This window comes from Dermacentor andersoni, chromosome 6 (assembly GCF_023375885.2).
Source record: "Dermacentor andersoni chromosome 6, qqDerAnde1_hic_scaffold, whole genome shotgun sequence".
NCBI classification, from domain to species: domain Eukaryota; kingdom Metazoa; phylum Arthropoda; class Arachnida; order Ixodida; family Ixodidae; genus Dermacentor; species Dermacentor andersoni.
In genome coordinates, this window is record NC_092819.1 from 139,558,470 (window position 1) to 139,575,789 (window position 17,320).

Sequence of the window (17,320 nt, forward strand, 5' to 3'; positions counted from 1 at the left end):
TTGTGACCGCTGTGTGCACGCCTGTTTGTTTTTATATGAAATGGAGGGTTATGTCGAACAAATACACCATAATATGTTAAATTGAGTAGATTAAAGCTTATTAAGTCTATGCCACTTCAGATGGTGCGATAAGGATAATTGTGTACATAACTGCACAGAAGTAGTACATCGTAACTCTACTTGTGTGATCAGTCTCATATGCTATTTAAACTTATACTGATACTATGCTAATGTATTATGCATGCATAAACCTGTTCTGGTGTCTCATGCCCAGTAAAGAAGTAATCACTACTACCTGCAATTCTGAACACAAGTTGAATGATTTTATTTACAAATTTTATTTACAATGCCCAAGATGTCTGGCTGGCCTGAAAAGAAAATGAAAGACAGAAACTGATTAAAACACTTAGACCGCAACAAGGTACACTTTTAGTACAAAAATATAATGCACACTGAGCATGTGAATGCGGCCCATGTTTACCATCACGGCTACACAACTCGAGAAACCAGGGGTAGCTCCATGTTTCACTGCTTTGTTGCACAAAGGACAACAGATTCCTACAGAAATTCCATAACTGGCTCTGATCGTAGCCAAAAGTAAGCAATACCATTTTTAAAGATTTGTTACTGGAGTATGTGACAAGAATGCAGTGGTCCCCACTTTCTACCCCACTTCTACATGAAAGATCTTCCGAAGTTGCACCAGCCAATTATAGCTCATTTCCATGATGTCATCGAAAACTGCTTTCAATATTGGCATTCCTAAGAAATTATACTTTACACCACAATGGAACAGAGGGCAGATGCACAGTAGTTTGTCAATTTAGCTTGTATTGAATTCTTAGGTTGTCATTGAGTAGACCTAGTATACTTGGATGTTTTAGGCTTGCACATATTTTCAAGCAAATCTTTATATTCATAAGGTGAAAAGGAGATAAAAGTAGGAAGAAAGGCACGCTGCTCTGAATTCACATTGCGCTGCGACAGCTACAAGTTCCTTCATAACTTAATGTATATCTTTACAAATGCAGCCTTGACTACAGGTCTCCTGCTCATACCAACGGTAGCAGGTATGAAGCGGTTCCTATGCTGCAGCCTTGTATGCAGGCAGTTCGCTACATGATCCTTTTATGCCACCTGATCCATCAAGACTGCAGATTTCGAGGCCCCACTATAAAATGTAGAAAAAGAATTGAGAAAATTGGAAGGACTCAATTTGGTTAGGTAGACACTAACGTGAATGTAAATTAAAATTAATGTGTACAGTGAAAATGAGGCAAACTAAACAGAAGCATGGAATTAGTGTAGATTAAAAAGATGATCTTAAACCTTATTTTTCCTAATCTCATAATGACAGGCTAAAAAAATGAAGGCCAAACTTTCCTTTTATTTTATTTTGCACCGAAACCCCAGCACTTGTATGTTAGTGTGACGCTTGCACTTCAAACAATCTCCTTTGTAGTTGTGCCATTGTGGCACATTATAAATTCTCAATTCCTGCAGAGTTCAGTCTTTGGAACAGGCAGAATGCAAGAATACTACCTTGACCAACTAAAAATTAATAATTAGGCCAAGAAAATGCTTTCAAGCCCACATAATATTTGCCTTACCAAGCCACTCTGGTAAGAGCTGTGCTTTTTTTTTCGGTAACATAAAAATACAGCACAGCTTATTCTGCTTAGTGCCCCTTTAGTTTTATATAACCAGCCTCAGTCCCTCTACCCACTACGGTGTTCATATATATAACTACATATGTGAAAACGATAGAAAAATCCATGAAGGATGATGCAAGATGGCTTTAGATTAAGGATATTTAACACAGGATTCAGCATGCATTGAAGGACAGGGTTAACTGGAGGTAGCTAGGCGAGACTTTTGTCTAGCAGTGGACATAAACAGATGATGATGACAAGACGGGTAGTAAATTTTGTGACACTACTGTGCAGCTATATTAACTGAAGCAAAGTAATTTCGTCTTCATACATGCCCATCATGAAAATTTAATGGCAATGTTTTATGCACCCACATTCTCCAACTGTAACAGAAGTATGTTTTGTTTATCGTGCCATATGTACTTAACATTCTTGATCATGTAAAGGTTGCTTAGGTACCATATGCTTAGGACAAATACTGAATAAAATGCATATTATCACAAGCTGGCATTGAACAAATGTCTGACCACTTTTGCTCCATCCCAGCCTTGGTTACCAACCTCTGGCATGTTCACACTAAGGTACTATATTGTTGAGATATTTTTCGGTTTAACACCCCAGAACAACACAGTGGGCCATGAGAAATGCTGTAATGGAGAGCTCTAAATTAATGTTCACCATCTTGTGTTTTTTAAAGTGCACATAAATCTAAGTACACAAGCATTTATTGATTCTTTACCCATAAGTATGCGGCTGCCACAGCTGGGAACTGAATTCATGACTTAGTCTGCAGCAAAATGCCATAGCTACTGTGGCAAATCGGGATGGTTAATTGTGTAACAATCCACCTAGTCGACTGTTTATTTCGTACATTGCCGTTTGGCTGGAGCTGAACAAGCAAAAATGAGTAAGGTGCCTCCAGCCTGCCTCCTCTTTGCTCATACTGCTTCAGCCAATTAGAAGCGACTGAAATGGACGTTCAACTAGGCAGACCCTTACAGAACAACCCCCCTGGTGCAATGGTAAATAGACTACACAAATTAACAATAAAAATGGACAGTATGAAGCAACAACCAAAATAATATTCAGCCAGAATGGCAAGGCATCAGTAAAATCTACAGGGTACACACTCACAGGTTCACTGATTAACTCGAAGCTTCTGGGCCAGTCTCATTATTTTCATGTTCACACTAGTGCGCGACTTTTTTGCACCTTGGCATCTGCTTCCCTTTGCTGGATTGATGTCAAATATCTGTCTGTAAAACAAGTAAACACATCAGACACAAATTCTCAGTGTGAACAGCCTTCTTGGCATTGTCAGGCGACTTTTCTTTCTAGCTACCTAACCAAAAAAATATGGGTCAATTCCAAAGATAGTGCAGCCAAAAACTGAAGGAAGGTTAAAACTGCACAAATAAAAAAGAAAGAAAGAGGACAATGAAAGGAACACACAAGACACCACAAGTGCTTATGGTGTGTTGTGTGTTCCTTTCCCTTGTTCTCGTTTTTTTCGCGCAGTTTCAACCTTCTTTCAAGTATGAACCAACTAGCCCTCAAGAGCATCCTACTAAAGTCTAAAATTGTAGACTGATCCTGCAGGTAGCACAAGTCTGACATTGTGGGCTTAACCACATTCTCGTTGCTCTTCAATTGAAAAGAAATCCTCTTAAATTTATGCGACGCTACATAGAATACAACTTCTGTCACACAAGCCGGGTTATCAAAACTGCACTTGCTCTGGTAACCGATTCCGCGAATCAGGCTCCACCTTCAATGTGGTATGTGACGTCACATGTATTATAAAACAGAGGCACCTTCCGTGCCACCTCACTCTACCCTGGTTCCTGCATCGAGTTCATGTTGCTCTACAGCACCATCTTGCACCAGAAATTCCAGCTCAGTATACAATATATTTATTTTCATCTCAAAAGAATTTTATCCACATACTTAGATAGTCATCATATATGTGGTTTGCCCATTCATTCTTCTTGAAGTAGATGCATCAGTTTAGAAAGTGCCCACATTTCAACTGCATTGTTTATGTATCATTTGTGATGTTACACGTCACGAGTGTGCCATCCAGTCAGACTAAAAGCATGTAACCTCTACAATTTGAAATAGTAACTAGTCCACTTTAGTCTTTGTTCAGGAATATAGGTATGCAAAATTAAAATGAAGCACTAAAGGAGATGCATTAGGAGCAGTTACAAAGAAAGCAAGCAAGCAAGGAAACAGAGGGCACCAGACACTAGACAGAATTCTCTGGTAATCCAAGTGCTGATGTGCAGGTGGTACACCTAGCAGTTCCTTTTTAGCTGTCCTCCTTGAATCTGAACAAGCAGACTATGTGTTCCTGTATACATTACTACGAAGTCCACAGCGTGTTATTTGTGTGGTTATTTTTCATGACACTCATTAGAAAGGGCTATCCATAACATAAACATTAGAATTAGGAGAAAAGAATGTGTTTGTTCCCAGTCCCAAGCCTTATCAGACTAGAAATACCATTCTGCACTATAATAAGAACACTAGTCAATGGCCAGCTATAATTCTTTACTGAAAATCAGACCCAATAACCCCATGTAATACAAAACTCTATAGATGGTGCAATGTGCAATGCTGGAACAGAAATAAGCTAAAGAGGGCAGGAGCCCAATGCACTTGCATGTGGTTGCAACAGTTCAAGAAAGTACATATGCCTCTGGTACTGTAAAAATGTAGAATGGCACTTGTTGAAAATATCATGTTGTGTATGATCAATATGTATGATAACTCACAGATGCGGTGTTAATACACCGAAAAGCTTTGAAAAAGAAGCAAGTGAGAGAATTTATCAGTATGTTACATTTCGCAACTTAAAACTAAGAGAATACCAATACACATTACACAGGTAAATGAAAAAAAAAAAAAACATCACACGTAGCTTCTACAACTTGCAATTGACATGCTCAATGAATGCTGCATACGGATGTCCTGTACCTTTGCAAAAACTCTAATGTGGTGGCTGCTCCTTCAGCATACGACATATTTAATACATAATATGTCAAAAACAGCAGGCACGTCGCCTCCACAAAATCTACTCCTTCTGAAAAAAGGAGCTGGTTTTCTGCTGCTATATAGCAGTCTTTTTTGAAGATGCTCCCTGCAATAATAGCATGATCAAAACACAATTACATTCTATTTGAAAACATTTATTGACATTTTATAACCTGCATTATTGCCCTCTGGAAAAAAGATATAATGAATCCATTGTTGCGCCAAAAAAGGAAAATAAAGACTTGGGAAGGAAGAGTACGAAACAACAGATTGAGCACTGATTGAGCGTCGTTGCGTACTCTTCCTTCCCAAGTCTTTATTTTCCTTTTTTGGTGCAACAATGTATTCATTATATCCCAACCAACTCACCCAGCAACAAGTTCTACTCAGAAAAATGATAGCAGACCATCAATTCCTCCTGTTCTATACTCGTTTACTGTGACAGCAGCACCTTCCCACATTGGAGACCATGATGTAGTTTTTGCTTGCCTGCTTTCTCTCGAAATAATTTTGCTCACCCACTACAGGGGCATAACAATAACAAGCTAGTGATTGTAGGGCTGTTGATTGGGCTAGGTGTTGTAAACTATTGTATTAGATTAAGAATTTGAAAAATATTTCAAATTTTATATAGCCTTTCAATGAAAATAACATATTTTGTTATATCAAAGAAGGAAGACAGTTGTTTAAATAAGTAAGTTGCAGCTTTATTGTGTTTGCCATATGCACCTTCTTTTCTGTATGACAAAGTAATGCATTTTGTTGAATGTGAAACATGTAAAGTGTGTGGCATTTAGGACTCGCTAATGCGCAGCTCTCATACTGCTGGCGCTATAGCTGCAAGTTTTTGTTGAAGCTGTGCCGATGCACTGCACAGGTATGTAGAAAAGTGCTGGTGTGCCCCTAACCACAAGTCATCTGCTGCAAAGTTGGAACATTGTAAACTTGCAAGAGGGAAAAATCGGCACAAGCACTACACTGAGGTGTTCCCTTTAGCAGTGGGCTACACTGCAGCTGGCATGTACAGAGGGGTCACAAAATTTCTGCCTTATGTCTGACGAGGCAGAAAATCCAGCATGATCAAGCGGTGGTTAGAAAAATAGGGCCGACAACACAAGGAGTAAAAACATGTTTAAACAAAGTAAATTAATAACTCTGAAAATAAAATTTGGTACATTTGGGTCTAGGTGGGAGTCAAACCCAGGCCTCTGGGGTGCGAGACAAGCAAGCTTCACCAATGCCACGGCAGCTGGATGGTTCTGGCTGACTAAAAATGTGCCTAGTGCGTGTGTCATTGCACACATCACGTCACAGCCATCTGGCTGTGACATTAGAGTAGAATAAGGTGGTTGAATTAATTAAGGGAAAATAAGACATCCACCCATCCGTAACAATTGCTACAAAGGAAACCCATACGGGTTCCACGAAAGAAAAGCCTCGCAGTTGAAGAAAAGTTCGTCCTGGTCCGGAATGGGTGGATGTCTTATTTTCCCTTAATTACTTCTCTCCGCCTTGCGAGTTTTTGCAGAACCATTACGTCAAACTGTAGCCTTTGCTTCTAGTTGTTGACATATTTGACTTCGCCCTGCCATTTGCCAGCCGCCTGGTTAGCTCAGACGATAGAGCGGCTGCCCTGGAAAGGTGGTGGTCCCGAGTTCGAGTCCCGGACCAGGACAAACTTTTCTTCAACTGTGAGGCTTTTCTTTTGAGAAAACCGTATGGGTTTCCTTTGTAGAAATGGCTACAAATGGGTGGATGTCTTATTTTCTCTTAATTACTTCTCTCCACCTTGCGGGTTTCCGCAGAACCATTACGTCAAGGTTGTTTAATGTTGGTGCAAATTACAGCAAGGTGGATTAAGGTAGAGTTGTAAAGGACACGTGTTACAATGTATGACATGTATCATGGATGTAACCGATTAATTAGAGAAGTCATAATGATTTCGCATTCAAATCATGTAAGGACTCAATTTTTTCTTTGTGCTATAGCGATGGTGAAGCTAGCGTTGACAAGGTGGCCTGATGATAAAAAAGATTAACAGTGAAGGCGACAGTCCTCGTCAGCGTAAGAGAGTGGACTAGCGGTCGCATAAGGTTTCAAGCCCTTTACTGCTGTGTCAGTAATATATTCCTTCAGTAAATGAAGTAAATCTCCTTCATGCACTCTGGCACAAGCAGATGCAATGAGGTTGTGATCACACAGTCGACGAATAATATTAATGCTGCAACAAAACTAGGCATATAGCTCCAACAATGCCTGTTTCACATAAACATATTTTTGCAGCTTTTTTCCACAGCTTCATATTTTCAATTCACATGCATTAATTGCTTTTGCTGTGGTTTTTACATTTTGGAGCACTTTGAGGAAGCCTTAGTTACTGTTGGCAAACTTATTTATATTGCTACAGGAAAAGCTAACAGCTGCAGTAAATATATCAACAAAGAATGGACAAGAATGTTAATGCAATATCCCTTCTCAGCGACATTATTAGTTGCATCTCCACTTCATAAGCAATGTCACAGATCAGTCAAATGCATGAAAGGCCCAGTGTCACATTTCCTGCACTTGTGAACATGTGTGAAATCATAATTAAAATTACACCAAGTGAAACAAGCTTAGTAAGTGGGGCAGGTTCCTTTCAAAAATGTGCAGAAAGGGCAACGTGACAAATATGACTTCTGTAACCAAAGAGCTATGTTCACATCTTATAACAGACACGCTTGCTGCCTAGATATTGTTGCGCTATAACAGACACTGAAATTCAAGACACATAATTTACCGTGCGTAGCAGTGCTGGCACTGTGGCCAATTGAATAAGGAATACAAAATACAGAAGTATGAATTCCTAATAACAATTGTTAAACACTTTCATTCTTTGTGTATTTCAAGACTAGACTAACAGCTATCCTTCAACTTCTGTGTCAGCATCCCACAAATTACACATAAATTGTAAGACTGCCTTGGACATGAATATAACTTTTATGGCTCCAAAGTGCTTCCACTGTTAGCTTCAAGAAGCACAACTAAATTCTAGAAACACACGTGGCCCTGGTCTCATTTTTGCCACAAACATGAAAATGCTCATGATGACAATAATAGAAAAATACTTCTATTTCAACAAAAGGCCGTGAAGTAATAGGAAGGTGCTTAGGACAATCAAAGAATTGCAGATCCAGTCACTAGAGAGCTTTAGGTTCCGGAACGCAAGCCCCACCCAAGCACTGGGGGTCTCAATACCATTGTTGACACTTTGCGCTCTTTTGTGCTTGCTTTGGGTTCTTTTGGGTTCAGTGTAATCGGGACTTGTTGGCTACTTAACTTCTTTATACAAGGATCAGTGGACATTAATATCTGCATTGGAACCTACCTAGTACGACGATGGTAGGAGTTGAAGGTAGCTGACCAAGCTCCCCCACAAGACTGGTGCCCTCCTGGATGAACAAAAGGATCCTGTGTACACAAACTATACACACTCAAGTAATCCCACATGCAACTGCTGTCCTTACAAAATCTCAACCATTAGAGGTGCCATTCTACACAGTTCACTTTTAAAGATGAGGTCTCCCTTGACAAGTTCAGATAAATTTGAGATATGTGGAGTCTGGGTGTCTAATCACTTCCGTCTGATAAATTAGACAAATCGATGTGTTCTAGTTCACATAAAAAGGAGTCAGTATGAAGCTTGGAACAAAAAAGAGCACACCAGGTTAGTGCAGAGTTGTGTACAGAACAGTAGCATTGCATAAATACGAAAAAAAAAAAAAAGAATAAGCTGAAATGAAACCCAGATCCACTTGATAGAGCTATGCTCGCTTAAAACTAAAACTGAAAGTGTGGCAATGCTTGACTACTCAACAAAAATGTAAGCAGATTCCAAAGTAGTGCAGCAAAAAAAAAAAAAAAAAAAAAAAGAAAGAAAGAAAAGGGCTACTTGACAGATTGGGTCCCGGAACAGAAACATTCATTTTCACACTTCTCAACAGCAAAAACTATTCTCAATTAATCAAAATGATATCGAATTTTTTTTTTAGAAAAGCAATGCACAAAGATACAACCTACCTCAAAGACTTGAAAAAGGCACTTCTCGTCGTCTTTGAAGTGGGCACACAGAAGGGGAAGCACAGCCACCTGAACTGCTTCCTCATTTTCATTTTTGTGGTCTTGCACATGCACGACCATGTGCATGGTGTCCTTTCTTGGAGTTAGCTCCATCAGATGCATTAGTTGTGGCGCACATTCCAGCATTCTTTGACGAAACGTGGCCTGTCAATGTTGAAATTAAACAAAAAATTACAGAAGAATGAATATGCTACAACCAGATAGGTCTACTTATTGAAAACATTATATAGCTGTGAGAGAGTATCACAGAATGATTTCACGAATTCGACAACTATCATAAGCAGAGTAACTAGCTGGGCTGGTTGGTTGAACATTGTGGAAGGCTACAGCGCGAGAACCACCGGAGAAAAAAGGGCACACAAAGGGCACAGACACAGCGCTGACTTTCAACAAAAATGTTTATTTTGCCGCTGCAAAGCTAGTTTTAAAGCGAACACTTGGGAAAAAAAAAAAAAAGATCACACATTCGCACAGAACGTGCTTGTATTGCTATCGCACCCCGACATTTGAATCGAGGTGCGTCAGCTATTTTTCACACAAGGCTATCGAGGGACAACTGACACAGTTATTTCCCACACGTGAAATTGCGACAGCCTCGATAATTTATCTAGTGAGGCTTGATTTTCTTCTAGATGTAATTTTGCATTTGTCGAAGATAGGTTTGCACCCACAGTCACTACAGTACACGCCTAGATGACCTTGAGTAGTGTTGCTAACATTGTTGTGGTGTTCCCTAAGCCAATCGTTAATGCATCAGCCAGTTTGCTCGATGTAGACATTACCACATGAGATAGGTGTCTCATATACGACACACTGGGCACATTGTGTGACGCGCTGTCTGTGATTAGTTTTACACTGGGCCTTTTCTTGGAAGACAGCGTCAATCTGCTTGCTCAGTCACACCAGTTTTCCATGCGCGGAAAAAACTTCAGCATTTGCACTTCGGCCAACCTTAAAATATGCAATAACTGCCTTCTTTACGTTGTCACTACGTCATCCTTCTGTGAACTGTGTCCTTGCACGACAAGCTTTTCTAACTTTCTTAAGTAAGCCTTCTGTGACACTAACCTGCAAGCAGCACAAGGTATATCCAGCTGCGCCGAGGCGGGATATTTGCGACCGAAAGCTTTCTGCCGCCTTGCGCACACAAGATTTCTTTAAGGCATTTGAAAGGCAAGAGACAATACTTCTCTTCAAGAGTTTAGAGTGTGCAGACCCATATGGAAGTAAAGGTTTGTTCACCGTTGGATCAATCATCAAGCACACATGCTGCATCAAAAACTGAAGCCGCACGTCGAAAAACCGAATGTTATTTTCTTCAGAAAGCTCATGTATCAAGGTTAGGGGACTTCAATACATCTATAAGAACACCAAGCGCACTGCGACAGTGAATTCACCGTTATTTGAAACGTCAAGAACTAAAAAATCATAGACGTATCTAAATATAAGAACATTTAAACCATGGAATTGTAAGTAAAGATTCCTATCACATTTGGCTAAATATAAGTCACTGAGCACAGGCGCAATCCTGTGTGTACAAGGTGGAAGAGAGCTTTCAGTCGCAGGTATCCTGCCTCAGCGCAGCTGGGTATACCTTGTGCTGCTTGCAGGTTAGTGTCACAGAAGGCTTACTTAAGAAAGTTAGAAAAGCTTGTCGTGCAAGGACACAGTTCACAGAAGGATGACGTAGTGACAACGTAAAGAAGGCAGTTATTGCATATTTTAAGGTTGGCCGAAGTGCAAATGCTGAAGTTTTTTCCGCGCATGGAAAACTGGTGTGACTGAGCAAGCAGATTGACGCTGTCTTCCAAGAAAAGGCCCAGTGTAAAACTAATCACAGACAGCGCATCACACAATGTGCCCAGTGTGTCGTATATGAGACACCTATCTCATGTGGTAATGTCTACATCGAGCAAACTGGCTGATGCATTAACGATTGGCTTAGGGAACACCACAACAATGTTAGCAACACTACTCAAGGTCATCTAGGCGTGTACTGTAGTGACTGTGGGTGCAAACCTATCTTCGACAAATGCAAAATTACATCTAGAAGAAAATCAAGCCTCACTAGATAAATTATCGAGGCTGTCGCAATTTCACGTGTGGGAAATAACTGTGTCAGTTGTCCCTCGATAGCCTTGTGTGAAAAATAGCCGACGCACCTCGATTCAAATGTCGGGGTGCAATAGCAATACAAGCAGGTTCTGTGCGCATGTGTGATCTTGTTTCTTTTTCCCAAGTGTTCGCTTTAAAGCTAGCTTTGCAGCGGCAAAATAAACATTTTTGTTGAAAGTCAGCGCTGTGTCTGTGTACTTTATGTGCCTCCTTTGTCTCCGTCAGTTCTTGTGCTGTAGCCTTCCACTACCATAAGCAAATTGAGAAAACTCATTGTTTAACTGTTCCAGTTATTCACTGGAAAATTCAGTAATGTTCACCTTGGCATTACTCTCAAGGTTGCCTTGAGCTTAGTACAGTAAGAAAGGGGCGATGACTACTGGCATCACGGCATTGGCAGGGCTACTGTGCATGTGATGAATCTGGAAAGATCTGTCTACTCATTTACATTTGATCAGCTTTCAAACTAGGAACCAGCTTACGAAAGTTGACATTTGGCAGCTTATTTCTGTACTCCAGAGAAATTCAAATGGCTTCTGAGATATCATTCATTTTTGTTTCCATAAATTGCATTTAAGCATTGAAGAGGAATTCTGTAGTTGAAGAAACATACATGATCCTGCTTTAGAATATTTTCTTTTAATCTAAACGCTTGCTCCCTTGCAACAACTGGGGTAACTCCATACCTTCACATCCTTCCCGAGAAGTTGGTCCGCGTGCTTGTAGAAGCAAGGGGTGATGAAGAGAAGTGGCCACTCCTCCTTCACTTTCGATGTGTGTGGACATGGATCTGTATTAATGAATGTTCTTTGTTCTATGTATGTGTCCTGCATGTACTGTGTTGCAAGTGTCATATTAATTTCTTTGTAGTTTTTCCTTCCTTCTTGTTTCATGAATTGTATTTTTTCTTGGGTGTCATTTGGGGGCTCAAACCTACGGACTGGCTGCCAGTTAGCACAGCCATACGCCCATTTTCTCACTTTGGAGCCCGAAACTCCTGCTGTAGGCGATGCGGATCGCTTGCCGCGATTTAAATTTTCGATTCGGTTTTCCAGCTGCTGGAAAAAAGAGTCATAACCTCTTCCCAGCAGCCCCCCATCTAACTTCCTATCTTGAAGAGAGAGGGGATACGCAGCTACAATTTGTGCAGCTGTGCTGCGTATCTCCTCTCTCTTCGGTCTCGAATACAGGTTTAACAAATTGTCTGCCACCCGCCTCACCAAGTCCCTTCTCTCCCTTGGATGGAGGGGAACTTGACTCCCAAGGGCCTCTCTAAGGCTACTTGGGAAGTTGCTAGTGTCTAGCGGAGGTGGGCTCATGTTTGTTATGTCAAATGTATTTGTGGCGGCGTTTGATGGGGCTTCATGCTCGGGTATGCCTAATAGGTAAACGGAAACCAGACAAAAACATGCTCCACATGAAAAGCAGAATCATGGCAGATGTACTGAACATGTAGTTTACTACATGAAAGCAAACATTTAGTCAGAGGAAAGGTCTACATAGTATTATCCTCTCAACAATATATTTATACACAAAGTCAGGGTGACTTATACACAGACTGTACTGAGCCTAAGTGGTTCTGTAAAAGCTATAAAGGATGACAGGTAAAAGGAGTAAGGCACCTGACAGGAAAGGATCAGGAGAGGCTGCAGGTATGACTTCTGCCACTATAAAAACCCTGTCATTGAGTGGCAGCTCATGTAAAAGTTCAGCAAACGTCTCTTCTTCTAGTTCAGTCCAGTCCTGGAGGAATACCTGAGCCAAAAATGATGTAAAGGAAAAATGATGTTTGATAAATGCTTTTATACTTCTACAGTCAAATAATCAAGGTTTTGGCGAGGCCTTGGCCGTGCTGGAATGCTAGCATTGTTAAAGCCTGTTCTATCACCGTGTTTACTCTCCTCGATCATAGCAGTCGCAGGGGCGCTGAACACTGAAGTCTGGAGCCGGAGTCTATTGTTCGCAGCCGCAATCGCACCACTACAGCCTTAGAAGGGGGCTTTATTTGTTTGTTCAATGATTAATCAAGATAATACTTTACATGAGATGTTAGAATACGATGAAGCCCATAAATTTGTATAGTAACTACAAAATACAAATTTTATCCAGCCTACTTAGTGAAGCAAGAAGTATACGACAATTGAACATCTTTGATGGATTGATTAATTTTGCTGAAAATAAATGTTACAATCTCAAGTGGTTTCTGTGAAGCACTACATGTTAAAATACCGTTTTTATGAAATTGATTAGCACAGCTCAAGCTTTCCCTGAATTATATTTGCAGTGTGTTCTTGGCTACTTCAGAAAAACGCTCGGCCATTAAAAGGAAGCTTTAGCTCAGGAGCTCCCATGTAAATTTACAAGGTAACGAAGAATACTTTTCGCCAGCATCTACTGCGACAACTTTGATTGTTTCTTGCATTTAAAAAATAGTGAAATATACTGCTGTGGGAAGCATATTCTTCATTTGGGCTGTCGCTTTATCCACAAAAAATGTTTAAAATTCTAAAAGTGGAAAAAGAAAATTCAGTACCATGTTTTCAACTCTAATGCTCTGTCATAACAATATCACAATACTGTCAACTGCACCTAATAAAGTACCTACCAATGACAAAATTAAAGGGACGCTACAGAGAAATTCTCCACAAGGAAAGCAAAAAAATTGCTGTTAAGAAAAGGGCCTGGCAAGGAGACACAATCTCTCCAAGGCAATAGATGTATTCAAGTATACAATTCATGATCAGCAGTCAGCCTTTAGAATCTTCGCAGGAGTATGCTTGTCTAGTTCACTTACTCATAGGGGATCATGATACTAAGAAAATTTATAGAATAAAAATGGGCTGCAGGACATATGGCAGGCATTATCAAATCATAACCGGGCACTCACCGGTATTACTGAAAACAAAGGTGTACAATCATTGCATTTTCCCAGTAACTACATGTGGAGCAGAAACTTGAGGTTCACACAGATGCTTGAAAACAAGTGAAGGACTGCTTAAAGAGTGATGGAATGAAATGTTAGGTGTAACGTAAGCGACAGGAAGAGAGCAGTGTGGATCAGAGAGCAGATGGAGATCGCAAATATTCTAATTCACATTAAGAGGAAAAAAATGGAGCTCAGTCAGGCCATGTAATATGTAGGGCAGATGACCAGTGAACCATTGGAGTTACAGAATGTGTGCCAAGGTGTAGTCAAGGACAGCAGAAAATTAGGAAATTTTGCGGTGCAACTTAGTATGGGCTAGCTCAAGACAAAGGTAATTGGAGATCACCAGGAGAGGCTTTTGTCCTGCAGTAAACATAAATATAGGCTGATGATGATGATGAAAAAAATGTTATTTGTATTAAAAAATCATCCTTCTAAATACCAAAAATGGTCTTGCTTTTCTAACAAGAGGCCCGATATGCCGTAAAGGCATAAGGCAGGTGGCGATGCCACCTTGAAGTTCATGCACCAGCTTATCGCAATGTCATGGATTTCGAGAATGACTGCTTTGGGGCCTAGGTGAAAATTGATTACACTGTGTCCTAATTGAGATAGATTGAACATCACAAGTTTCGATAACTTTTACTAAGCCAAAAGCGACCAAGATACGAAAAAGTAAGGCTGCACATGTGCAACACGTCTAGACTAAGCAGCCGTACACATCGAAGAATTGAAGCACACAACCAGGATGTTTACGTCTGTAAGTTTACAAATGTTGAAAGGTTAATGTTTGAGGACCTGTGGTTTTCGCATTAAGCAGACAAGGGAACAAAAAAAAAAAAAAAAAGAATGTAGAGCGAGTTGCCAACCAATTTTTCAGGAGCTAGTTCCCTGAAGCACTGCCACTAACCTCACAGAACGTAGACCGGTGACCGAAATCAGAAGTACTACAATTTTATTGACATGTGAAGCCTATCTTCCTCCAAGACAGCTAGCAAAAGCCTTCTTGCAATCATTCATGTCGTTCCATCTTGGTGAAATAATGAAGGGGAACAAGCGGGCAAAATACTGATTAAAGGAACACGGTAACAGGGTGTACGCCAACTACCAGTTGAAATTTATTTATGGAAAGCAACTGCTTTTTTCCCCGAATAAACTTTGGTTGGCAAGTCCTGTTACTCTGTGTTCCTGTCTACGTCGTTTTGCATTGCTCGTTCTCCTTTGACATGAATGAAACTACATTAAAGAAAATTTCTGCTTGGTGAAATAATATTTGTACTTTACCTTTGCATTTGCTGCATTGCAGATGCCCTTTTCTTTTGCCTGGGCTAGCACCTCTTCTAGAGAACTAGCCTGAGCCACCTTTTTGATTGTGCGGTCAGCATTCCACAGTTTTACAAGAGGCATTGCTGTTCTTTTCCTGCAGTATGTGGTGAAAAAGTTGAGCTTAAAGGGTTCACGGACTCTGGCGTGTACTGTGTTTAGTGTATAATTCCTCACAGTACACTTGGCCGAAAGCTAAGAAACCAAAAAATTTTATTTACAGCATTTCGACGAACACATTCCACACAACAATTTGCCATACCTAGCCCTTGTGCCATTTAACAAGCAACTGCGCACTTTTATCATTGAAAAAGTAAAATTGCATCGAAGATATGAATTGCAATAATACACCAGCTAGCAACAGTAATACATTAGAAAGCATGTGAATCTCAATCGACATTGTGCACAAGAAAAAAAAAACACAGGGAGGAAAACCAAACATAGTTCATATCAAGCAATTCAGCTCTGACAAATGTGCTAGACCAAGGCAAATGCTGTTCTTGCACAAGACTCCATCAGGGGTGGGACAGCCCAGAAATTTTTGCTAGCAATTTTTCATGCCGACATATCTGTTAGAAGTTAGGCTTGGCAAATTTTCATTTTGGTATAGCCTGGCACCGACAAACCTTAAATTTGGGTGAGTAAATATTTGAGAACCAATGTGGCAGCAAAAAGTTATCCTACATCCAGCGTATTAGAGCGCTAGAATTTCTGAACCATATACAAGAATGTTATAGTCCTTGAATCAGACATCTGAATGTACATCTCATGTCCAAGTATACTGCAATAATCTTATACCCTTTAACCCTTCCTCTGTGCATAGCCAGTGTGCAAACTAGCTAACTAAAACTACCCTCCAATTAAGCTCTCTGCTCCTCTGTGCATCCCTTTTCTATCTCGTGTATACCTTCTGCGCTGTCATGGTTTCCACTCGGGTACATCATCATCATTCACTATCAGCCACATGGCACAATGGCTGACAATAGAATAGCGAAAACTAATCTTAGGCAACACAGCTTCTAAGAGCGCCCAAATGTGTGGTCTACAGTACATTCTGCATATACTGAGGGTCACCAGTAAGACTTGCACGTGATGGCTAATGGTGGCCTAGGCTTTGCAGAAAAGCACTGTATCACCAGTTTACATATTTTGCAGCATCAGCAATGTTCAATAACCACTGTGGCGAAACTGTTGTAGCAATGTAATGTGTGCACTTCTTGCATGCAGTGATGCTATGCGCCCATTGTACTTGATCACACTTTAATGCCGGTAGCCACAAGTACTTAGCACAGAAAGTACAGCCGCCCATTTGCGGGTGTGTCACTCTTGACTTACGAACGGTATGCAGAACGCTGCTTTTCAGTGAGACTAGTGCGCTGTGAAGTCAGTGGGGAATGACAACACATGTTTTAGACTCACACTGCTCATGCTCTAATGCCTCAAAGATTTGTTGACGTAGCCTGATTCTGCCATGCCAGCAAAATTGCCCACTTTCCGTATTTTCTGAAATATAGCCTGCGGACTAAATGATTTATATGCAAGGTTACAACTGAAACAAGAAATCGACAACAAGACAGCAAAGTAATTCTGGGGCTGTATTTACAAAGTGCATTTGACAAAGTCAAACACTCAGCTATATTAGCACAAGTATCAAGACTCAACACGGGGGCAACGAGCTACAATTATATTCAAGACTTCTTGACCAACAGCACAGTGGAACTGCACGCAGCAAGCTCCCCGAACACAAGTGCAGGCCAACAGGTACTCCGCCGGGTTCGGTCATCTCGCCGTTGCTCTTTAACCTCGTCATGATCGGGGTAGCGAGGGCAGTAGCAGGGACCGGCATCCGGCATACGATCTATGCCGACGACATTACCCTGTGGGCGGCCGGCAGCACCGATGCCAGCATTGAGCAACAGCTGCAAGCGACGCTTACCGCCATCAAGCAGCACCGTGACGGCACAGGCCTAATGTGCTCGCCCGCAAAATCCGAGCTATTCGTCCTCACACCGCTTCGACCGGGACGGAAGCGCACTCCCCTTCGGGAGTGTGACCACATCAAGATTGTGACTGCATCGGGGCAACACATCCCTGAAGTTCCCAAGATCAGGGTCCTGGGCCTGAATGCTCCACAAGAGCGGCCACGACG

General features: G+C 41.0%; 1 protein-coding gene across 1 annotated transcript; it reads right to left on the reverse strand.

The window, feature by feature from the left end:
- Positions 1-4,064: 4,064 nt before the first annotated feature.
- Positions 4,065-16,931, reverse strand: LOC140219112 (uncharacterized). The gene is made up of 4 exons (XM_072288996.1): positions 15,133-16,931; positions 12,545-12,677; positions 11,609-12,300; positions 4,065-4,801 (listed from the first exon to the last, which is right to left on the reverse strand). The coding sequence occupies exons 1-4, from the start codon at positions 15,253-15,255 to the stop codon at positions 4,601-4,603; spliced, it is 1,149 nt and encodes a 382-aa protein (XP_072145097.1). The 5' UTR covers positions 15,256-16,931; the 3' UTR covers positions 4,065-4,600.
- Positions 16,932-17,320: the final 389 nt, after the last annotated feature.